At 50.4% G+C, this 25,434-nt stretch overlaps 1 protein-coding gene across 14 annotated transcripts in view; it reads right to left on the reverse strand.

Annotated features, from left to right (window-relative positions):
• The window catches only part of SNX29 (sorting nexin 29), a 630,208-nt gene that overhangs the window by 37,218 nt on the left and 567,556 nt on the right, over positions 1-25,434 (reverse strand). For 9 of the 14 annotated variants that reach the window (XM_063699638.1, XM_063699637.1, XM_063699642.1 and 6 more), the window contains 2 exons: positions 11,200-11,339; positions 3,354-3,456 (listed from right to left, as the gene is read on the reverse strand). In XM_063699638.1, coding sequence (XP_063555708.1) covers positions 3,354-3,456; positions 11,200-11,339 — 243 coding nt within the window. The remainder of the gene's footprint in view (positions 1-3,353; positions 3,457-11,199; positions 11,340-25,434) is intronic. The other 5 variants (XM_055365873.2, XM_031003143.3, XM_055365866.2 and 2 more) reach the window with 1 other exon arrangement.

Here is a 25,434-nt window from a genome sequence, read left to right on the forward strand (position 1 = left end):
ACAAAGGGCTCAGCTCATGGGCAAACAAGTTAGGAACAGGATAGCTCCGAGTGGCTGTCGAACAGGTATCAAAGACCCCTTTTCTCAGCTGGGGTCAAAGCTCTCAGAAGTTCCTTAACCCTCCCCAGCCCCATTTTCTAGCCCTTTCTTCAATTAACCTCAAAGAAGGGGAGATGGGTAGGAACTTGGACAGCACCAATAGGGCTCCCATGGCCGATCTAAGCACTGAAAGGCCAAAGTGGTGGCAGGGCTTACACAGTGGCTGTGGCCTCTATACTCTGAGGACCTCCAGAGGAGACACACAGTGGTGGAAGACGAGCGTGACCAAGCCTGGCTTTGTTTCCGAGGGGCACACAGGACCCACAGTTAAAATGCAGGACCTGGAAAGCCCCAGCCCTGAAGATATTCAAGACTGCTCTGTAAGTGCTTCATTTTGGTGTGACAGTGACAAAGGGTAGAGGCTTGCCAATCGTGCACACCCAGCTCACACTCCCCACGCCGCCACGTCCCAGCTGTGAGACTATGGCTTGGCCACTTCACTCTGTGAGACTCAGTTTCCTCATCTGGAAAAAAGGGACAGTAACACCAACCTCAAAGAAAGGATGTGTTAATAAATGAAAAGCTGGCCAGGCACAGTGGCTCATGTAATCCCAGCACTTTGGGAGGCCGAGATGGGTGAATCACTTGAGGCCAGGAGTTCGAGACCAGCCTGGCCAACACGAAACCTCATCTCTACTAAAAATACAAAAATTAGCTGGGCATGGTGGCACATGCCTGTAATCCCAGCTACTTGGGAGGCTGAATCACAAAAATCGCTTGAGCCCGGGAGGCAGAGGTTGCAGTGAGCTGAAATCATACCACTGCACTCCAGCCTGGGTGACAGAGTGAGACTCTGTCTCAAAGAAATAAAAAGCTCCTGGCCTAATACCTGGACCCTGGCAGGTGCTAAACACATGTTGGTTTCTCCTCCCTCTCTCTCTCTCTCTCTTGACTGTGGAGTCCCAGCGCTTTGTAGCTGGTTTTATAAGACCCAACGAGCCAGCTCCTCAGGCCAGCTCTGGGCTTCTCAACCTTGACACTACTGACGTTCAGGTCAGATAACTCTACTGTGCAGGGAGGAGGCCGTCCTGTGAGGTGTAGGATGCTCAGTACATCCCTTGCCTCTACCCACTAGATTCTGGTGCACTGTCCCCCATGATTGGGACAATAAAAAATGTCTGCATTCACTCCCAGCTGTGCCTGGAACTGGGGAGTAAGGCAAAATTGCCCTTAGTTAAAAACCAGAGGGGTAGAGGCATAAGGAAACCCACTTGGGTTTAGTAGGGCAGGGGGCAGCGAGTGACAGGGGAGTAGCAATGCCAAGAAAAGCAGAATCAAAGGTCCTCCGACAGCCCGTCTGCAGGGAACTCCTTCAGGTGAATTTTACCCATAAATGGAATTTGCTTTTTGAATTTAACAGGTGAGAATACCAGACTTCCTTTTCAACCCTAATAACCTGTGACCAATTTCCCTGAACTGACACAACTGCCCTCCAAAGACCCACTTTTCTGGGTGAGCTGCTAAAAGCAAAACAAAAAAACCACGAAAACAAAAACCAAAGCCTCCGTAATCTGTGTCCTTTCTACAGGTAACCAAGTGCAGCCGCTGGCTACACAGAGCACAAGAAGCAAAAGAAGCTGCCATAGAGAAGGTGTGAGAGGTGCAGGAAACCTCTCCAAAGAGCAGGACATTTGGCTGGGCACAGAGGCCCTCATTAGGAACACGTCTTCCACACGGAGAAAGAGGGCAGGTGTGCCGGCGGTGCTTGGGCACTGAGCAGACATCTCTAGCCCGACGATTATTCCAATGGACCCTTTCTCCTGGAGCCCACACTCTTATGAAGACCTCAGTCAGAACCGCAGGGGCTGCGCTGCCCTGAGGCCTGGTGTTGGAGCTGTCCTGGTTAGCACCTTGTCATCGCGATCCCCTGGGGTCAAGTGGGATCCCCTGCTGCCCTCACTCTGCACTGCTTCACATGTTAAACAGATTTATGCACCAAAGTCCCCTTTTGCCCTGGAAGGCTTCTGAGGTACAGTGCACCCCATGTGGCCCACAGATGTTTTAAGCAAACAAAGGAGCTTCCAACCAACTTAAACAGCAGATTTTATATCAAGATGTGCATTTCTGCCACCTCTTGAAAAGGTCAAGGACTTTTATCCAGCTAGCTGCAGTCCTATATAACAGGAATCAGCTGGGTGAGGAGTGGCTGATCCCTTTAGATGGGGCCTATGACCTGCACTCCACACCACTCCCTGCTGACAACTCAATGGCTTAATTCACTTATATGACCCACCCAGACCTACATGGCCAGACCTCACATGGCACCTGAGTTTGCCATGGCATCATAGTCGACAGAGGTAAATTTGGGGTGCCTATTGATGCTGGGAGATCACACAACCAAGGCCCCAATTTGGGGTGTCAGTCCAGGTAGCGGGGTGTCTCCTCCCTCCAAATAATACCTGGTTGATAATGACGAGGCTAAGTAAGAAATGAGGACAAAAGGCTGCAGTGGCTGACAGGGGCTGCTCTCTGATGTGACAAGTCTGTCCAGGAGCCCCATTGCTGGGGATGGGGGTGGGGAGGTGCAACATTAGTGTGTCACCTCCTGTGGTGTGCAAATATGCATCAACATACCAGAAAAGGGGCCAAAGACTCCATGAGCTCAAACAGCCTCTTAGCATCTAAGCTATCCCCATGGCCCAGGGTGCACGGGGGAATTAGTCTCTCGCGGAGTCATCGTGCATCAACTGAATTCCCTGGTGAAAACTGAGTTAGCGAGTTGTTCCTAAGATACTCCTGATGCTGAGAGTGTGAGCAGGAGGCGCTGCCCCATCTGCAAGTCAGTGTCCCCCACCCCCTGCGGGGCTCCACAGCCCAGGCATCTCCGGTCCAGTGTTTCCCAAACATTCGCGTGCCGAATTGTAAAAACTGCACGTTAATGCGAGCCTTTCAGCGTGACGTGAATCTCAGCCATGCTGGTTGCCATCAGTCAGCACGGAGAGAGAAACCTGTTGTGCCTAATTAGCACGCAGAACAGAACACAAGGTTCGATTTATGGACTTTTCAAAACAAGAATTTCAGTGGGAGACTGTGGCAAATGACACAGTGTTGACACTGGAATTTTGACTACATGTTGGTCTAGACCCCAGTTGAAATTAAACAGCGCTTTTAATAAAAGCTCTTTGGCTTTCCTCACTGTTCCAAATAACACAGCCCCCTTCTTCTTCCTTTTTGAGCAGGAGGGGATTACAGGTCGGAATGTACGGATTGTTTCATTTTGGGGTAATGATGGATGAGCCACAGCCAAGCCTTACCCGTGCTGACGAATCTCCATGTGATCGTGTCCTTTCTCCATGTGCTGCCCATAGAAAGCGGCGAGACTGCTGTCTCAGCTGGAAAGCTGAGCCTGAGAGATTTCTGGTTAAAAAAAAATAAAAAATACAAATCTCCTGCCTAAGGAAATAAACCCCCAAAGCATAATTATTCTTATAAATTTGGACAGATTTTCTCCTTGGTTCTTTCAAATGTTGATTTAGGATCCAAAAAGTCCATTTGAGTTACTGAACGTAACTGGATTGTTCACTAAAGAGCGGGCCCCCCATTTTCCTGTGGATGCCAGCCTTATGTTTCAGAGCACCCATCTCATCTTCTGGAGAGCCAATGAAATATGTTTCATAGTGTTGAGGAAAGTGAGGCTCAAAGGGGTGAACTGGCTGGTCCCGGGGTCCCCACCCAGCCCATGGGGATCCTAGGGTGTTTGGCACCATAGCCCATGTTTTTGGGATGGAGGTGGGAAGCCTGCAGCCTGTGGACTGAGCTTGATTCTCCAACTTATTTTATTTAACCAGTATAGTGGGGTTTTGTTTTGTTATTTATTTTTCTTCTTTTTTTTTTTGAGATGAAGTCTCGCTCTGTCTCCCAGACTGTCTCCCAGTGGCACGATCTCGGCTCACTGTAAGCTCTGCCTCCTGGGTTCACGCCATTCTCCTGCTTCAGCCTCCCGAGTAGCTGGGACTACAGGTGCCCACCACCACGCCTGGCTAATTTTTTTTTTTTATTTTTAGTAGAGATGGGGTTTCACCGTGTTAGCCAGGATGGTCTCGATCTCCTGACCCCATTATTCCCCCGCCTTGGCCTCCCAAAGTGCTGGGATTACAGGTGTGAGCCACCGCACCCGGCCTGTTATTTATTTTTCTTAATTCAAGTACTTGCCAACATCAAAAAATTAGAAGGTGTCAGAAAAAAAAATCCAGATGTCAAGCTTCTTTTTTTTTGAGACAAGTTCTTACTCTGTTGCACAGGCTGGAGTGCAGTGGCACAATCTTGGCTCACTGCAACCTCTACCTCCGGTTCAAGTGATTTTCCCGCCTCAGCTTCTGAATAGCTGGGATTACAGGCATGTGTCACCACAGTCAGCTAATTTTTGTATTTTTTATAGTAGAGATGGGGTTTTGCCATGTTGGCCAGGCTGGTCTCGGACTCCTGACCTCAGGTGATCCACCTACCTCGACCTCCCAAAGTGCTGCAATTACAGGTGTGAGCCACCACCCCCAGCCTAGCTTCTCTTGAAAAATCAGAAGAATTGGTCACAGCGCCATTCCCCTACTCTCCCACACTTGGATTCCCTGTGTCCACTGAACCCCCATCTCCTGTTGTGTCCTGGGCACTGATCCAGCATCCCCTCCATGCTGTTTGCCTGGTTATGTCATACATTTGTGTGGATCACCTGCCTGCATGACCACCTGGCTCTGGAGTTTGCAGTCCTGGCTCTTCCCCACTGCTCCCACGGCCCCTCCATTTGAATCTGCGGACATCCACGTTACTCATGATGCATTTGGTTTGCACACTGTGCCCCTGTGTGTTCTATGAACAGGGCCACTGGTCAGCTTCAGGAATGGTGGTCCCATTCTGGTTTGGGAACTGAGAAGGTGGGCAGGAAAGATAAAAACCAGTGGGTAGAAATTGCTTGTGTTTTTCCTCACAAATATTATAACTTTCAGTCCAGTATTAGATGGAACCTGCTTTGACACACACTCTTCCATTTTTAAATTCCATTTGACGTGTCCATATTTCACTGTGTTCTGTGAGAGGCATCATGACTTCTAAATAATCTGCCATCTGCACAAATCTGAGTTGAAGAATCGGCAGGTTGAGTTTTTCCTCCCAGTCTCTGTGCCTCCCGTTGCCTCCCTTGCTAATGCCAGCTCTGAATTGGAAAGTAGGCCAGTGGGAAGTGGGGCATTTCTTTTCTATTTTGAACTCTGTATATCAGTGTGGCCTGGGGGGGACCAGAGTCTACTCCCCAACACAAGGAACAGATGAGTGCCAGCCTCCCAACACCCACATCTTTTGGAAGCCCCGTGCTGTGTTCGTCATCTGACATTTGGGGAAAGGGTGGTTACTGAGAGACGTGACACTTTGCAGATGGCAGAGATCCCCGGGGAGATGTCAGGTACCGTTTGTGGAGGGAGGCTCGGACTCCAAGAATTCGCTCAGTGAAACTGGACCGCAAATCGGTGACAGCTTCAGTGATTTGCTGTGCTGTCATTTAGCGCATTATTAAAATGGTTTTCTGCAGAGTAATTTAACTTTGGGAAATACATTATGTTCTCCTGCTCCTTGAGGAGAGAGAAAGTTAGGGGGCTGGAAGGTGGCAGAGTAATGTAGGTCACAGCACAAATTCCCAACTGGATTTTCAGCAGAAAACCCAGTCTGGGTTTCCCCCGCCCCCGCCCCCATTTGCTGCTGCATTCTCTCTTAGGGTTGTGAAATACATCCATTTTTTGCTGAAATATGAGCTGCCTTGTTCTTCCAGTGAGCAGGTTACGTTTAGCTCAGCGATGCCACACCCTGACCTGTGCACTGCCAGGGGTCACTTGAACCTAAGCTGCTTTGCAAGTCACTGCTAACAGGAAGTAGCAACTTTTGACTTCCCTTGTTTTGTGGACTGGCCAGAACCTTCCAGACTCCAAAGTCCTCAGCATTGCCCAGTTGCCAGTAAGGAGTGGTGATGCCGTGCAAGAGATCTCAAACCTGCAGGCGTATTGGTTAGGTGTGTGTTCAGTAAAGTGTCTATGCGTGTGACTTTCCATGGGCAAGTGTGTCCCAGTTCGGCACCGTTCCAACTACTCCCTCTTGCTTTTCCCCTTGGCCTGCTCTGCTGACTTACATCAACCACCTGGCCCTCTAAGGCAGGTGAGTTTGAGACCCCTGGTAGCCACATAGAAAGTGCGGTGTTGATTTTGGAGTTGCTGATAGTCTTTGGCTCTTCCACTAAGGAGGAAAGTGGTCTTTTAGAAGCTTTTAGAACAAGACATCACACATAGTAAGCACTGTATGTGTGTCACTGTTTGTACCAAAGGAAAGGGAGCCTCGGGGAAGGAGATTGTGGGGAGCAGATATTTTAGGGAAAGTGATGAATTTCTAGTGTGGAAAAACCCTAAAACACTACAGAAAGATGAGGAAGTAAACAGCACCCACCCCAGGCACACCTACCCTTGCACTCACTGTCAAGTCTCTTGTGTAACTGCAGAAATCGTCAATATTTATGTAAGTCAAATAGAAACTCCACTGTTCTGAAATTTGCCTTTCTTTTTTTTTTTTTTGGAGGGGGAACAGTTTCGCTCTTGTCGCCGAGGCTAGAGTGCAGTGGCGCAATCTCAGCTCACTGCAATTTCCCTCTTCTGGGTTCAAGCGATTCTCCTGCCTCAGCTTTCTGAGTAGCCGGAATTACAAGTGGCCGCTACCATACCCAGCTAATTTTTGTATTTTTAGTAGAATCGGGGTTTCTTCATGTTGGCCAGGCTTGTCTCAAACTCCTGACCTCCAGTGATCCACCCGCCTTGGCCTCCCAAAGTGCTGGGATTACAGGCGTGAGCCACTGTGCCTGGCCACCTTTCTTAATTTAATAAAACTGGCTCAGTCCTTCTGAAAGCTAATAGTATCCACCGTAATGGCTGTTGCATAATTTATTTCACCCTTGCTCTACTTGAACAATTAAGCGGTTTCCAGATTTTTCTCCCCCAGACTGTAGTCTGGAACATCTCGATGGATACATATTTTGGCAGGTAGAGCTACAGGCTTGATGTCTAGAAGCCATTCTGGCTTAGAGGGTATGTGCATTTTACATTTTTCCCGACATCACTAAAGCCCACCCTCTTGCACCAATTTGATATGCAGGGTTTGATCTGGATCGAAGGGGAAGCCACTCTTCCCAGGTGTGCAGAACAGCTGCAAGAAGCAGGGAGCCCCAAGTCATCCCCTGTGGCTGGAGAACAGGGCACTTGGCCCTATGGTCAGGGCACAGTGGGACCTGGGGTGGAAGTCTTGGTCTCTGGGGGCTGGAGCCCTTGCAGGTGTGTGAACTCAGGGCTGTGCTTTCCGAAGAGCACGCCAGGACTGGGTATAGTGGATGGATTGGGAGATGGGATGGATTGGGAGATGGGCTAGGGTGCCCTCATCATGTTGCAGACAGAAGGCAGGCAGGGCCTGACCCAGATGGCTAAGAGGAAAGGGGGACATGGGTTTGGAAGGCCCTACCAAGAGGGGATGTGGGGCCCCACTGTCTCAGGTGTGCCGTACCATCTGCCCCATGGTCCTCATGGCAAGGGGGCAGCAGCGGCATTGCCATTCTCTGGGATGAGGACGGTGAGAGTTGAGTAGGTGACTAGGCTGCTCGCTGGGGCAATGGAAGGGGAGCCGCAGAAGATGCCGAGTTTTGAGGCTGAATATCTGGGTGCAGAGAGGTCAAGGGGACAAGGAGGGGAAGCCCGCTTGGGAGCAGATGAGATAAAAAGGAAGCATTGGGGTCAGAAACCGGTCTACGTGCATCCTGAAGGCAGGCCCAGAGCCAGGCGAGAGCAGAGTGAACATCTTTTAGGATGGCCACCTCTGAGCTGGCTTCAGGTAGCAGTTTCTCCCAGGCATGCCTCAGGAAATGTATGTCTTCTCCCATCTCACATCACAAGAAAAACCAGTTAAGAGGTCGGAGAGTGTGTTAATTTCCTGCTGAAAATTAAGGTCTAGCAATCACAGTTTGGAGGAATCCACAGCGACAGAGGAGAGGCAGGAGCAGGAGGTGTCACCACATGGAGCTGCAGGTCTGGGTCGCCGTTTACAGGAACCAGGACAGGAACATGTGGGAGAGACGTGGTCACGATCTCATTAGTCAGGATTGCCTTGTACTGATGCCATGTTCTAACTGTGTGTTCCTGGCTCTGTCTACTGCAAACAATGAATCATTCTTGCAAATAAATACTAATATGTTTATGTGAATTGTGTACTTTCTGTGAGTGGCATTCCAAGAAAAGCACAGTAAGTCCTTAAATTGGCATTCTGGACACCAGACTCTATAGTGCCATGAGCCTTGCTAGCAGGTGCCCGTGTTGCGTGGTTCTTTCAGCAGCACCCAGCAGCGTTCACTTGTGTTTCCCAGCATCTGTATATTCATTCTAGGCTGTCGTGTTTTGCAAATCCTACTAAGCTCAATATTATTAAGCAAACAGTTTTAGATTTCTATGATAATGGATAAGTAGTGGGAAGGATGTTAGTAATAGTTTAAGAATAACTTATGATTTGGAGAATTACTAAGAACTTGCAGGAATTCTGACTTCACCATCTCAAATCCCAGTCTCTCTCAGGTATTTGGAAACACTCTTTGGGATGCGATTTCCTGATATAAAACATGGAATTGGCTGACATATGGGGGATCACAGAGGTTACGAGGTCGGGGTCAGGTGCTCAGGGAAAGAGAGGTCAGGAAGAGGTGTTGGCCTTGGATGGAAGCTGGGGACAGGGCAGGAGCCTGGAGTCCGTGGGGCAGAGGCAGGAGGAGGTGCGAAAGCTGAAGACAGCCTGGTCAGCCTAGCGAGGGGAGCCAGTGTCTCCCAGAGAAGCCTTCCCCTGCGTGAGACAGCTGCAGAATCAACACCTAGCCCCAGAGCGTTAAGAACAGCAGGCCGTCCTCCTCTGCTGCCAAGTTGGCTGCAGACCCAGGGAGCAGGTGGCGCAGCACGGCTGTGGTGGCATCCCTGAGCCCCTCGTCTGTGGGGAGAGTGCCACCAACAAGTCATCAAGGGCAGGAAGGGGAAACGATGGTGCTTTTGCAAGCCACAGCCCACATCACAGCTCCGGGGAGGGACAGGTTCAACTCGACAGCTCTGCTTAGAAACACGGCCGCCTTTGCCAGGCAGGGCCTGTCTCTGAACAAACTGGATTCTGGAACTGGCAGCCATCTGAGGCCACAGAGGACACTTTGCTGCTGTTTTGCCGAAAGGGCAGCTCATTCTCCTGTGGAGCGCTTTGCAGAATCCGTAGCAGCTGCCTGGAAAGTCAGCCCTAGTCACTGTTTGTGGGCTGGTACCTGTAGCCCTGTGCGTCCTGGGATGCCTCTAAGAGAATGAGAACTCCTCACGTGAACTATCGCGGCCATTTCCAAACACTGAGATCAAGTCCCTGGCATTACAAATAAAAGAAGAAAAGAAAAATAAAGTGTTCTAGAAACTGTTTTCTATTCAGGATAAAAAGGCACCTCTTATCACAGGCAGCAGGATACTATGATGTCTTCTCACAAAAACCCCGGAAGAATTAGAAAATCTAAGCAACCATCTTGGAGACAATTTCAAAGGGCCTAAGCAGGGAAGACAGGCAGCTGCTCATGTCTATCTGGATGGTACCGCTGGGCATACCCCACAGACAGGAGCACACCGCACAGAAGCCGGCTCCCAAAGGTGCACCCCACAGAGGGGAGCAGAAATGCACCCTCTGTTTTGAACCCAGCAACACCATTAGAACAACCGTTAAACAGCTACAGTGACAGGAAACTCTTATTTTACCCCAGCATTTCATACAAATCACACCGACCCAGAACAGTGCTTCTCGAATGAGTCCCAACGCCACAGGTCTTCTCTATGGATTTTTATGTTTTGTGTTTCTATCACGATAAGATTTTAGAAATAATACAATTACATTCTGTAACATCTGAAGACTATAAAAACCAAGTCGGGCTTGATGGTTTTGGCTCCCCTAATTCCAAGGATGTAAATGTCAGCATTCCCAGGTTATGACAACAGAGTGGACTAATCAGTGGCAAGGCAGGGACATCAAAAGGACAGCCTGATGTTTCCCAGCAATGGGACCAGAGCAAAGGGGTGGATGAAGTCAGCATGCCTGGCATGTGGCAGGCGAAAAGAAGTCACTGCATGACATTTCAAGCCAAGATTAGCTTTCTTGAAAACAGCAGCATCCTTTGGGTTAATTGACAATTTTGAAGTGTAATGATTTTTTCTTTTTTTTGGGGGGGGGGCGGGGCGGGGCGGAGTCTTGCTCTGTCACCCAGGCTGGAGTGCAGCGGCACAATCTCAGCTCACTGCAACCTCTGCCTCCTGGGTTCAAGTGATTCTCCTGCCTCAGCCTCCCAAGTAGCTGGGACTACAGGCGCCCGCCACCATGCCCAGCTAATTTTTGCACACCTGGCTAATTTTTGTATTTTTAGTAGAGACAGGATTTCATCATGTTGGCCAGGCTGGTCTCGAACTCCCGACCTCAGGTGATCCACCCGCCTCAGCCTCCCAGAGTGCTGGGATTACAGGCGTGAGCCACCGTGCCCAGCCTGAAGTGTAATGATTTTCTAAGTGCATAATATGTAAACTCTTTTAATTTTTTTTTTTTTTTTACTTTTTTCAAGAGAGAAGAAGGCATTTAAATAACATTAATGTTCATTTTTAAGTAAAACTCATATAAAAATATTTTAAGTCAATACTGGTAGGAGTCTGGGAGAACTTTCCTTGGGTTCATTACCCAAGCTTGAGAAACAATGACACAATTTGTTTCAGTTTTGGAGCACCCGTGGGCTGTATAGAAAATGAATCTTGCCTTGATCGAAATGTGTGAAAGTACAAAATCACAGAGCCCCAAGTTTATTTGTGAGCCTCAAGTCAACAATGCTCATTTGCAGGCCTGCTCTCTTCCCATCCCTTCAGAAGCTCCAAAGCACTGAGACCCAACCTCCACCTTGGCACCTGGAACAGCCCCTGCAGTTCGCCTGGGTCCCATGGCGATCAGGGCATCACGGAGAGCCGCCGTGCTCCCTGACCTTCCAAAACGACCGAGAAAGAAATGCTGGCAGGGCTGGCGGCGCATGCCCGTGGGAGTGCTACTTACATGAAGAAGGGCATCAGCTGGATGAGGGTCTCCTTCTTGGGGCTGGCGGCGAACTCGGGGACCATCTGGATGACTTTGTTCATGACGTTGCGCAGGTAATTCTGGAGCTGCTTTCTCCGTTCCTCCACAAACTTGGCATCCTGAGGAAACACAAAACATCTTCGCTTAGGTATGTCTTCCTCACCAGGTCAGAAACGACCCTATAGAACAGGCGATCACCCATCAGCGCCATCCAGGCAGCCAACACTGATTGAGCAACTATCTTGTATGAATGGTCCCTAAGCCCTTACATGTAGTATCACATGTAATAACAAGAAAGATGCTCACGATATTATTATTAAGTGGAGGAAAAGCAGGTCCAAGACCTCTATCTGGTGTGTTCCTATTCAAATGGGACAGTTATTTATGGGGCACCAAAATGTGCCAAATGTGGTGCTGGGGGTCAGGGTAGAACAATGAACGCACTGCTGTGGCCTTCGTGGAGTTCACAGGCCAGCGAGGGAGACACAAATCAATCCAGTGACCACACAGGTCAGCGGGTAACTATCAATCACACCAAATGCCACTCCAGAGCACCGGCTTAATTTTGCCTTCAGGGGAGTTTCTCGAAATACAAAACAACTGCCACTGATTAAGAAAGAGATTTTCTTAATAAACAATTTCCGTATTCTCTTGAAAAACTAGGATGCGTGGGCCACGATGCAGAGGCGGGCGGATCACCTGAGGCTGGGAGTTCGAGACCAGCCTAACCAACATGGAGAGACCCCATGTTTCTCTACTAAAAATACAAAATTAGCCAGGCGTAGTGGCACGTTCCTGTAATCCCAGCTACTTGGCTGAGGCAGGACAATCACTTGAACCTGGGAGGCAGAGGTTGTGGTGAGCCAAGATGGCGCCATTGCACTCCAGCCTGGGCAACAAGAGCGAAACTCCATCTCACAAAAAAAAAAAAAACCTAGGATGAATGGTAGCATGGCCCCACCCATAGGGCCATACCAGGCTGGGCTGTGCAGCGTGGCCCCAGAAGGCAGGCACAGGTCCCCAGGTCTGAGCAGTTTCCACCACTCAGTGATAAGGGGCTCTGTGATCCAGAACCCCCTCACTCATCCTGCAGACCCCACCCCACCCCTGTGTCTGCTTGGTGTTTGTGGGCAGGGCCAGCTTGCTTGGTGTGCAACCCAAGCTGTCACAGAGGGTCCACACTGGGACTGCGTGGTGAGCTGCTGCCCACCATTCTCATTAATTTGGAACCAGGGGCTCTGCACTGTCACGTTGGCCTGGGTCCCACACATCCATAGCCAGTCCTGCTCCGTGTATCTGTGCTAGTAGCCCCTGGCTTGTAACAAAGACACCCTGGGCAGTGAGCGTCGGGGCCGGAACAAGGCTTTCTCTGAGACCGTCACGCTCCTGCTGGACCGAAGACCAAGCAAGGTGAAGAAACAAAGAGCTGAGAGAAGGCAGTGGAGGAACGGGGTCATTCCAACCTCACAGAACACGAGGAGGAATGTTCTATGACGACGGCGTGTAACAGATGAGGAAACTGCTGTCTGCAGTGGGCCTCGGTACCTCACCCAGGAGGCCCCATACGTGAGGTGGGGCACTCGTCTCTGCTCTCCCTGTGCAGGCACAGAGCTGGCCCAAGGCAGGGGCTCAGTCACAATCTGTCAGCAACTAGAAAAACCGCCTAGCATCACGTGCCCTGGTCCCCGGTGAAGAGCTCCCACAGGCCAGGTGTGGTGGCTCACACACCTTTAATCCCAGCACCTTAGGAAGCTGAGGCAGGAGCATCGCTTGAGCCCAGGAGTTTGAGACCAGCCTGGGTAACATAACAAGGCCCAATCTCTGTAAAAAATTGAAAAAAGTAGCCGGGCGTGGTGGTGTGCACCTGTAGTCCCAGCTACATGGGTGGCTGCAGCAGGAGGACTGCTTAAGCCCGAGAGGTAGAGTGCACGGTGCGCTATGATCACACCACTGCATTCCAGCCTGGGAGACAGTTAGACCCTGACTATATTAGTCCATTCTCACACTGCTATAAAGAACTACCTGAGACTGGGTAATTTATAAAGAAAAGAGGTTTAACTGGCTCATGGTTTCACAGGCTGTACAGGAAACATGGTGGAGGAGGCCTCAGAAACTTACAATCATGGTGGAAGGCAAAGGGGACTCAGGCACGTCTTACATGGCTGGAGCAGGAGGAAGACAGTGAAGCGGGAGGTGCCACATACTTTTAAACAACCAGATCTCATGAGAACTCACTGTCATGAGAATAGAATAGCAAGGAGGAAATCCACCCCCATGATCCAGTCACCTCCCACCAGGCCCCACCTCCAACATTGCGGATTACAATTCGATAGGAGATTTGGGTAGGAACACAGATCCAAACCACATCACTGCCTCTAAAAAATAAAAACAAATCAAAAATCAAAATCAGAATAAAAAGAAGAGAAGAGTTCCCACAAAGCCTTGCCAAGGCCCCGAGCATGGCAAGAAGAGTCTTTCTTAAGAGGCACCTTTGAGCCAGGGTTGGCAGATTGAGCGAATGACAATACACGGCACCCAGTGAAATTTGAACTTCAAATAAACAATGAACAATTTTTCAGCAAAAAGTATGTTCTATACAAGGAAACCTTTCCATGCAGTATTTGCGATACACTTAGACTACAAAATTATTGGTTTATCTGAACTTCCAATTTCACTGGGCATCCTTATATTTTCTCTAGCAAGCCTCTTGCAAGCACCAGGTGGGAGATGGAAGCGTGGAGCATCTGTGCCAGCAGGGGCCCCTCGGGGCCACTCCAAAGTCACAACAAAGTCTTCTTCTCCAAAGCCACCTCCAATGAGCGGCCTCGGTGGGGGACCTCCCTCCAGAGGGGTGGCAGCTCTCAAACACTGCTGAGAGCCACTCCAATGTCACCATCAGTCCAGCTGGTGGCTAACATCTCACAGCCTGGCAGGAGGCGGGCTATGTGCGAATGAGAGAAGATATTTAGACAAGGTTGTCCCAGGGTCCTCCAACCCAAGCTGGAGCCTCTGCTCACCCAGTCTGAATGCTGGTTCTGCTCCTCGGTTGCCAAGTTTCAACCCGCCATTAAACAATGAGATGCTTTTCCTTGGGAAGGTGGTTAAGATGCCTGGCTAGTGCCCAAGGGAGCTCATGAAGCCTAGTTTTTAATCTGCACAAGAAACCCTCAAGGCAGCTTGATAGACTCTGCTACAGGAATACAAGAAAGGAGCTCATCAGCCCTGGAAGAACTTGTGAAGATTTTTCTTTTTTTGGAAAGGAAATGCTCAAAACACTCTAAAGCAATAAGGAGAGATCAGAGATGGTCCTTCCTACTATATGTGGGGTGGTGCTACAGAGCCCAAGGAAGGTGAACCCCCCACCCCCAAAATGAAGGTTAGAGAATTCCATCCATGAGTCTAATCTGCATCTCTCACCCAGGTCCCAAAGGCCCCTGGAGGAATCCCAAGTCCCTCCCAAGTGCTCACTCCTCACAATAGCTGCTCCCTGGAAACCTAAGCCAGGTTCTGCTCTAGGAATGTCCAACATGGCAGCAATTGGAATTTAAAAAAAAAAAAAAATCTGATTTTTTATTTCAATAATTTTTGGGGGTACAGGTGATTTCTGGTTACATGAACAAGTGTTTTTTTGTTTGTTTTGTTTGTTTGTTTGAGACAGTGTCTCGCTCTGTCGTTCAGGGTGCAGTGCAGTGGCGCGATCTCTGCTCACTGCAACCTCCACCTCCCAGGTTCAAGCAGTCCTCCTACCTCAGCCTCCCAAGTAGCTGGGATTACAGACACACACATAGCCATGTCTGGCTAATTTTTGTATTTTTAGTAGTGACGACTGTTGTCGAACTCCTGACTTCAAGTGATCCGCCCACCTCAGTCTCCCAAAGTACAGGGATTACAGGTGTGAGCTACTGCACCCGGCCTTGAACGAGTTCTTTAGTGGTGAATTCTGAAACTCTAGTGCCCCCTTCACCTGAGCAGTGTGCACTGTACTCAAATATGCGGTCATTTATCCCTCACCTCCCTCCCAACCTCCCCCACGTCTGAGTCCCCAAAGTCCATTATATCACTCTGTATGTATTTGCATGCCCATAGCTTAGCTCCCGCTTATAGGTGAGAACACATGGGATTCGGTTTTCCATTCCTGAGTTACTTCACTTAGAATAATGGCCTTTGGCTTCATCCAAGTTGCTGCAAAAGACATGATTTCGTTCCTTTTTTATGGCTGATAGTATTCCATGGTGTATATAAACCATATTTTCTTTATCCATTGATGTCTGTGACATCTTCACTCATGCTCCTTTCTCAGAGCTTTCCCTGCCCTGTGTCCCTACAGCACAGCCAAGGCTGGTCACCGAATTTCAGAAAGTTGAGGAACTTGCACAAAGGGTCAAGACTAGGGGGTGGCTGAGCAGGGCCTTCCATCAGGCAACAGGGACAGCCTCCCCAGTACAGAAGACAACTTTCAACCTTCCAAATAAAAGCCCATGGGTTCCTCTACACCAGGCTTCCCCAAAGCGGGGTTCAGTTCTTTGAGATTCTACTTCCAGGCTGGCTTTAGGAGAAGCCATCTGCCTTGTGAAGAGGAGGAAGCCTGACACCTGGGTGCAGGGGCAGGTGGGGCTGCATGACTCATCCTCCGCCCCAGGCACTTTTCCCTCAGGTCTCACTCTGACCCTAGAGGTGCAGACACCTTGGCCCGAATCGCGGCACAGGACTCGGTAGAATGTGACCTGAGAGGTGTGGAAGATCCCAGAATAATTCATGGAAGGCTATATTCTTGCCTGTGACTGTGTTTTGTTTTCTTACTTTTTTATTATTATTTTTATTTTTATTTTTTGCAGGCGGGACAGAGTCTCGCTCTGTCGCCCAGGCTGGAGTGCAGTGGTGCAATCCCTGGTTCAAGAGATTCTCCTGCCTCAGCCTCCCAAGTAGCTGCGACTACAGGGGCACACCACCATGCCTAGCTAATTTTTGTATTTTTAATAGAGACAGGGTTTCGCCATGTCGGCCAGGCTGGTCTCGAACTCCTGCCCTCAGGTGATCCACCTGCCTCGGCCTCCCAAAGTGCTGGAATTACAGGTGTGAGACATCACGGCTCGCTGAAAAATTTTAAATAAGACGAAAAGCAGCACAAATTTTAATGCATCTCCACAATACTTTGTCTAAAAAGTCTTAACTCTTTTCCATATTTGTGTCATCATTTTTACCTTTTCGCTAAGGTGTTTTAAGGTAAATTATAGTCATGACATTTTACTCCTAAATACTTCAGTGTGTATTTCTGAAAAATTAACAACATTTTCCCATTTGACCACAATGGCATAATCACCTCTAACAAAATTAATGATGACTCATTGGTGTTATCTAAGACCTAGCCTGTGTTTAAATGTTTGAGTTTTCAAATGTGCCTGCTGCTTCTGGAATTTTAAAAGACGAGTTACAGTGCACCTCTTTATCCATTCTTTAATAGGTTGAATGCAACACTGTTCAGACTGGACTCCCCCTGGGATCACCTGGGTTCTGACCTTTTGGGGGACATGGTGCCACCGTTTTCACCACAAGCTGTTCACGGAGGTCCACAGACTAACTGTGACCCACAGGTATGTTTTGTGTGGCCTGAGCAATGTTTTGAGACATTAAAACCGGCAGATTTCTGCATAAAACCCAGATTTCTGGCTTCCCTTTAAATAATGAGCAGCCCTGCCAGTGGGTAGGGGCTAAGCCAGGAGTGCCTGATTAGCGGACCACATAGCACCGTCACTCTGCCCAGCCTGCTCCCCGTCCTGGCAGCCTCCGTGGGCCAGTGCATTTGCAAGCCCTGATTTATACCCCTTGCACAGGCAGTATGACCAGCCGAGGCCCCGGAAATGCATCCCAGAGGCTACACTGCATCTACTTTACATTACAAGGTGACATTCCCTGAGGCTGTCAGAGACCTGCGGTACCATTTACCGGCTCTGTGGGAATGCAGCGAAATCCCCTGCAATCTCTGTTTCTCATCTGCAAGACAGCGATGGGGTAGCTCCTACCCCATTGGTGATAACCCAGGCTCAGCATGGCCCACCAGGCCTGTGACAGGTGCTGATGATCCACAGATGTTTAGCTGGGATCCTTTTCCTCGAGGAGTTTAAATGTGCAGGAGGGGGTAGGGACAGGCTGGGGCAAGTGCTGCGATGGAACCCACAGGTGCTCAGGGAACCTCGCAGGGAGGAATATCTACATTTGCAGGAGGGCTGGAGAGAGCGTGTCACTGCAAGGAAGCAGCCCCTGAAGCTGGTGCTTTAGCTGGCTCCTGGAGGAAAGGCGTGTGGCCATCAGGTGGTCAAGGTGGTGCCCTGAGGGTGGGGGAAGGGCATGCCAAGTGGAAAGAACAGCAAATGCAAGAAGAAACCCCCAGGCAGAAGGAGCTTGGCTTGCTGCAACAGGAGGCAGCCGGCGTGGCTGGGTTTAGCGGCTCCAGAGGTGTAAGACTGCAGTGTGAGCAGCAGTAAAACCGTGCAGAGCCACGTAGACCAGTGAACAAAGCCAGCGGGAGGTGGGAGGCATGAGGTAGATGATCTGATCAACACTGAGAAGCAATGCTGGGGGACAGTAGGGTGTAGGCAGCCTAGGCAGAGAGAGCTCTCAAAACTCCATCACAACCCTCTGCTATTGGAATTCTTCAATGGCTCCCATGAACTCTGTCCACCTCCCAGCACACACGACTAAACTAGCCGTGGCTCATGGGAACCTTGCCGCGTGGCCCCAGCATGCCTTGCTAACCTCTCTTCATGTCACCTTCTCCCCAGTACCTCCCACCCCGACCCTCACCAACATTGTAATATGTTAGCAGCCCCAAGTTTCTTCTCATGTCCAGCACACAGTCTCATGATGTCTCCCGTCTTCGTCTGGGATGTCCCAGAAGGCCTTGCCATTTTGGTCTTTGCTCCTGTGCCAATACCTCCGAGAGACCTCTCGGGACATGCCAGTGGAGGTCGCCCAGGCCCTCTCTGATCCAGTCCTCATTCTCCTTTCTTCAAAGCACTCGTTGCTTCCTGGGACAGTCTCATTCCTTCACTGCAGGACTCTCGCTAACTCCCCCACCTCCCTTGCTAGATGGTAATTCCACCAAGGCAGGCACCTTATCTGTCTGGTTCATCCCTTTATCGCCGGAGCCTAACACAGTGCCTGGAGATCCCAAGAGGCTCCATACACATTTGTTGAGAGAACAAATACCTGTTGGGGATAAAATTAGGGAAGGCCAGGCAGACCATAGGAAGAATGGCCTGGAGGATGTTGCCAAAGTCCAGAGAGAGAGAACAAAGATCCCTGGTGGTGGAGTGGACAGACTGGCCTGGAAGCCAGCTCCCTGATTCCAAAGAGAGCCGAACACCAGGGAGCAAGTGAGCGAAGACGGGGAACCAGGCCCTCAGAGGCCCCATCTGTCACATGGGGCTCCCAGGAGGAGACAGGGCATCCAGGAAGGGCCCTGACCCCCTGAGCAATGTCCAGCTCTTAAAGGGCCATGAGGGATCTATGAGTTTTCTGGTTGGGCTCCTAGGGCGGCAGCCAAAATTCAGATGAGAAGCCACAGGACTGGAGGCAAACCCAGCGCATGGAACCTGCCAGACTCCTCTAGGGGCTGCCTAATGAGTCCTTGCCACCCGCCCGTGGCCCTGCTGTCACTCTGTGTGGCATTCCTACCATAAGGCCATCGTCAATGATGCCTGAGAGCTATTCATAGACGGCACTAGGAGTTGGGCCTCGCTTTCAAAAAGAACACTCAAGACAATTTTAATAGGAATATTTTTCTTCCCTCCAGAAAAGGTTAATTTTATTTTGAGCTTCAAGAAGATAAAGTTATCATCAAATGAAGAATAGCTATTTTTAAAACGATGGAATGCTGTGAACAAGACGATGAGGCTCCTGGAAGCAATGCTCAGGCCCCGCCCCCTGTATTTCCCCGAATTTTGTTTCCTGGCTCGGTTCTGACAAGTGTGTCTTTGCAACGCATGTCCCGCTCCCCAGTGGGCCCCTCCCCAGGAGCCGCACCTCGTGTCAGCTACAGGACAGACAGAGGTGATTTTGCATTTCCAAAGTTCTTTTTCTTTTTATCAAGGAACATCAAGGTATTTTGTAAAATAAAAAGGTCTTGTCTATCGGGAGTAGCAGGCAGCTCAGCCCCCTTAAGAGATATCTGCTTTGGAGTCAGCTGATATAGCAACTTGTCACTGGCTACAGAATTCTAGAATGTTGACTAGACTACCAAGGACTCCAGCAACAAGGCCTCCTGGCTATGAGATTCCAGCCTGCACCTTTTTTTTTTTTTTTTTTTTTTCTGAGACGGGATATCTCTCTGTTGCCAAGACTGAAGTGCAGTGGTACAATCATGGCTCACTGCAGCCCTGACCTCCCAGGCTCAAGCAATCCTCCTGCCTCAGCCTGCAGTGTAGCTGGGACTACAGGTGCACACCACCACGTCTGGCTAATTTTTAAAGTTTTTGTAGAGACGGGGTCTCACCATGTTGCCCAGGCAGGTCTTGAACTCCTGGGCTTAAGTGAGCCTCCCTCCTCAGCCTCCTAGAGTGCTGAGATCACAGGTGTGAGCCACCACGCCTGGTCTCGTACCCATTCTGATGAGACTGGCTCACCAACCCCGTTTCTTCTTTCTGGGCACAAAGACAGACCAGGCTTCCCAGCATGCCTTGCAATTAGACGAGAGCCATAGGCTGACTCATGGTTAATGTAAGGTAATGGGAGTTGGGACAGGCCACGTCTAGGCCTAGCCGAAAAAAGGAAATTCCCTGCCATCCTCCCCTCCCCTGCTTCCCCTTCCCCTTTCTCTGGGAGCATGTAGCCCACACGTGGAGAAAGGAGGGGCCACCTGATCTGCAGTGGACGGTGACATGAATGAGAAGTTAACTCATGGTGCACCATCGAGTTACAGATTTACGCCCAGGCTGGTTACTGGCACCCGTGTTAATTGTGCTGGCTCCTGCATGGTTCACTCAGTGACTATCTGCCGCATGCCTGCATATGTCCAAGGCATCGTGCCTTGAAGGAACGTACTGGCAAACAGATGTGGCCCCTGCCCTCCGGAGCTTAGATCCAGTAGAGCCAACAAGCAGATACGTGAATACATCATAAAGAGTGCTGGGACGGAGATGGACTTGGCTTGGGTGGCTAGGAGAGGAAGGCACCTGGGAGGAGGTGACTTCGGAGGCTAGACCTGAAGATTCAGAGGAGGCAATGCAGGAAGCAGAGAGGCCAGCAAGGATGCTGCTGCAGTCATCCGGGCAGGAGATGGTGGCGGCCGGGGAGGCAAGGAGAAGTGAATGGGTTTCAGTTCTATTTCAGAGCTGACTGATCTATTTCAGGGGTGACTTGCGGATGGGGTGCAATCATTCATCCACTCACTCAGCTCTCCAGTCACATATATTGGTTTGTTGATTCATTCAGCATGCGTTCTTTGGGGGCCTACTGTGAGCCAGGCACTTCCAGTTAAAAGATAAATGAGACCTGTGGATCCCGCCTTCGTGGAACTTACAGTCAGCTGGAAATTACAAAACAGTGTGACAAAGCCACAACACATGCCTGATGAAGGGCTACACAAGGTCTTCCATAGGGGAGAATGAGGACACGGTGCCTGATCTGAATGGGGGTCAGGGAGCCCTCCCACAGGACTGTGTGACAAAATAATGACCGTCATCATTATTAGTAGCAGCAGCAGCAGGAGGAGCCGTTACTAGCAACATTTTTGGAGTGCTTTCTCTGCCAGGCACTGGGCTAGGCACACCTATGCTTAAGCATCATTTCATTTATTCTCAGCAGCCCATCGAGAGAGGGGCTTTTTTCTTTCTTTCTTTCTCTCTCTCTCTCTCTCTCTCTCTTTCTTTGTTTGTTTTTTAGAGACCTAATTTTGCTCTGTTGTCCAGGCTAGAGTGCAGTGGCACAATATCGGCTCACTGCAACCTCCACCTCCCCGGTTCAAGTGATTCTCCTGCCTCAGCCTCCTGAGTAGGAGGGATTACAGGTGCATGCCACCATGCCCAGCTAATCTTTCTATTTTTACTAGAGACGGGGTTTCACCATGTTGGCCAGGCTGGTCTCGAACTCCTGGCCTCAAGTGATTCACCCGTCTTGGCCTCCCAAAGTGCTGGGATTACAGGCATGAGCCACCATGTCCGGCCAAGAGAGGGGCTTTTTCATGTTCCCATTTCAGAAGAATGAAGCTGAGACTCAGAGGCGCCCAGGTCCACAACTCCTTAGTTGGGGGATGGAAACAAGAATTGCCCCAAGAGGCCTAATTCCTGAGCCAGTGCCCTTACATCCACTCTGCTCTACGACAGTGGGAGAGAAAGGCAGCTCCAGGGCAGGGAGGAGCCCGAAGATGCCAAAGACAGTAGCTTAGGGGGACCACAAGATTCAGGAGCAGAGGGGCCTGAGGTAGGGGGAGCTAGGGCAGCCCTGGGAAGCCACATGAGAGAATCTGGACTTTACCCAAGGAGTGACAGGCATTTTAAGCCAGAGAGTGAGAATCACCTATTCCTTCCATGAGACTGAAAACAGCTCTGAGTCTTCAATTTTAAAAAGCCCCTCTGTTTTATCCCTGGAGCATTGAAAATCTGCCTTTCTTCTTTCAAGCATTAGCCAGCTGGGAGGTGTGGAACTCATCTAAACCACAGGCCCAATCCCGCCACCCTGGGATGCAGGGAGCAAGCCGCAATCCATGGCAAATCCATGCCAACCTGTGAACTCTGCTTTATAATGGGGGGCACCTGGGCTCCCAGCACCCAGGCCTGAGCAGTTGTTTCTGGGGAGCCCACTATGCTGTTGCTAATTGGGAAGCTGACGAGAGAAATTCCTGTTATTGCCACTTAAAAACTCTCGACAGAGGCATCTGAGAGCAACAAATAGTCGGGCATGGTGGCCCTCATAGCGGTGGCTTCCCAAATGTCACAGAGCTCCTTTTATCAGCTGCTGACTGGGCGCTGTTAACAAAGCTTCACGAAGTGGCCTCCCCTGATTAACTTGGGGAAAATAATACAATTGCAAATTTAGAAAAGAAAACTGTTCTAATCTTTATACTGGGACTTGGCCCCAAATATTCATGAGGAAGGTCCTGAGGCTCCCATCTGGGCCAATCAGCGGGGCAACGGCCCGGCTGAGAGGCTGGAACAGGTCCTGCAGCTTGTTCACCAGGCTTTCTTCTAGGTGATCACCACCTGGAATGCACCAGGCATGGATGGAAGAGGGGAGAGATGAAGTCTTTAGCTGAAGGTGTTTTGCAAGGGTACAGAAGGGAAGGAGAGAGCAGAGGAAGGCAGCGCAGGGAAAAGGAGAGGGTAGGAGGAAAGAGAACTGAGTAGAGGGGAGAGGAAGGGAGAGCAGGGCAGGGCAGAGGAAGGCTGAGGAGAAGAGAGCAGAGCAGCTCAGGGCAGGGCAGGGCAGGCAGGGGAAGGGAGAGAAGGGGAGAAGGGGGAAGGGAGAGAAGGGGAGAAGGGGGAAGGGAGAGAAGGGGAGAAGGGGGAAGGGAGAGAAGGGGAGAGGAGGGCAGGGCAGGAGGGCTGGGGAGGGAGCACTAGCAAGGGGAGGGGAGAGGAGGAGAGAAAACAAGCAGGGCAGGGGAAAGGCAGGCACAGTAGGGCAGGGCAAGGGAGAGGGAGGAAAGGTATAGGAGGGAGGGGAGAGGAGTTCAGAGGAAGGGAGGATGAGGGAGGGCAGGGTCAGAGAGGAGAAGAGAGAACTGAGGAAGGGGTACGCAGGGCAGGATGCATGTCAAAGACACCCTTGGTGGGACTCCCCTCCCATAAGCCTCTGCGGACACACTGCCTTGGAGGCCAGGGCCACTGCCCTCTGTGGGGACGAGGGAAGCAAGGCCCCATCGACTCTTTCACCCCAGCAACTCCGCTCTGCCACCACTTCCCAAACAAGTGCTTTGGTGACGGACTGGGAAGGAGGGAGGAGGGGAGGAAACAGGCCTCGCCCTGCAGAGGCCATCTCGCCCTCGCTCCCCAGGCATTGATTGAGTCCATGGGATCGGATTCAGTTCTCCATCTAAGCAGACATCTTTGACTTCACTTCTGTGCCAGGCCCTGTGAGTAGAGGTGAACAGCACCTAGTTGTCCCTGAAAGCATGGACGGTCTATGGTTCATGCACGTACTCCAGCCTCCATCAGGCACCCATGGTAGAGAGAATCCATCAACCGCCTGCGTATCCATGGGATGCTCGTCTCCCTCGAGTACTGCTCATGAGTCCCACGGATGAGAAGGGGCCAGTCAAGTGAAGAAGCAATGGCAAACTCCAAAACAACCCCATGGGAGGTGGAAAGATCACTTGAGCATGGGAGGTCAAGGCTGCAGTGAGCTGAGATCGCACCACTGCACTCCAGCCTGGGCAACAGAGGGAGACCCTGTCTCAAAAACCAAAAACATCTATCTATCTATCTATCTATCTATCTATATCTATCTATCTATATCTATCTATCTATCTATCTATCTATCTATCTATCTATCTATCTATCTATCTATCTATCTATCTATCTATTCCCTGGGCCTTCCATGATGGACGTAAACAGTGACGGGGAGATTCAAGCTCCCTGCAGAGCACTCAAGGGCCCTCACCATCCAGCTCCCACCTGCCTCTCCAGCCGCACCCTCTCTCCTGGCACGGCTCCACTCCCTGGGCACTTTCACACCACCAAGAAGATGCTCACACCCCAAACTTAATCTTAGGGGCCAATGCAAATGCCTCCCTACATCCCCTGGGGGACAGCTGGTTGCTGCCTGTACCACGAAGCCAGAACCAGCTGCAGTTTGGCCTCATCTGTTGAGACATCCCTGATTCTCCCCCATCCGCTGCAAGGCCCTCCAGGGTCCTCCTCACGGCTGTATCCATCTTCAGTGCCCAGCACAAAGCACACACCCCTCAGTGAACGGTCACAGCTACTGTGAACCGAGTCGCTTCTATGCGGCCCAACCACTTCCTCTGCCCTGCCCAACGCCGTCCAGTGGTTTCCTGGTCCACCTAGAATGAACTCTGAAGTTCTCAAGTCCCATAGGAGGCTGTGGGACAGCCCGAGGTTTTGAGCTCAGCCCCATTGCTTTCGAGATCTTACTCTAAAGTTGTGGGGGAGGGGGGATGGCAGATCATAGCCCCAATCCCTGGGCAGCTCAAGAGGGGAATACCCAAGAAAGAGCTCGGAGACTACACCACAGCATTCACACGGTATCATTAAACTGCTAAATGTTAGAACAGAAAATAAAACCTGATCGCGCATCTACAATGACAATGTGCCCAAATCAAAACTTCACTGCAAACACAGGGAGGAAAGCATGTCTCTATTTCAGAAAAGGAACAAGGGCTCCACACGGAGCTCAAGGCCCAGTTACACTCTCCTCACACGTGTTTCTCGCAACAATAATAGGACCTTTATCACCAGCTTCCTACATGCCAAGCACGATGTGGAGTGTTTGCTTCCATTGTCTCAGCATACCCCTGCAACAGCTTTGGGAAATAGACAGTAATATCCCCATTTGGCAAAAGAATAAACTGAGGCTCCAAGAGATTCAGTGGCTTCTCTAAGGTGACCCAGCTGAGCTTAGAGCCACGTCTGCTTGAGTTCCACACCTGAGCTCAGGAGTGTGAGGCTGTCCTGCCTCTTAAGACCCATGCATTCATGACCACAGGAGACCTGCGGCTTTGCTAAAAACAGAAATAAAAAAATGAACTAGTCCCGCAGTTCACATAGGGTGAACCAAAATACCAGAGTTCCAAAAACTTTCCTCCTGGCACTGTGAGAAATTTGTGGTTGGATGAAATCTCATCTTTATGTCTCAACAGATCCCCAGCCTTGAACTCGGGAGGCAGAGGTTGCAGTGAGCTGAAATGGCACCACTGCATTCCAGCCTGGGCGACAGAGTGAGACTCTGTGGGGGGAGTGCTTTCGTTCAAGAAGGGCTGGATATGGCAGCCTGTCTCCCCACAGGAAGGACCCCACCTGCGATGACTCCTTCTACCCTCCACGGTGCTTGGCACAGGCTGGATGGGCCCTCAGCAGGACACAACAAATGATTCCCATGGCAGGAAAGCTGTGGGCTCTATTGTAGCTAAAGCCTATTTTTTCTTTGCTTTTGACTTTGCAGCCAAGGCAAACTGCAGGCTGGACAGCTGGGGGGTGGGGGAGGAGAGGAGGCAAAAGGCTAGTTCATGCTTGTTTTTTTTTTTGTTTCGTTTTGTTTTTT

Source organism: Gorilla gorilla, chromosome 18 (assembly GCF_029281585.2).
Source record: "Gorilla gorilla gorilla isolate KB3781 chromosome 18, NHGRI_mGorGor1-v2.1_pri, whole genome shotgun sequence".
Taxonomy (NCBI): Eukaryota; Metazoa; Chordata; class Mammalia; order Primates; family Hominidae; genus Gorilla; species Gorilla gorilla.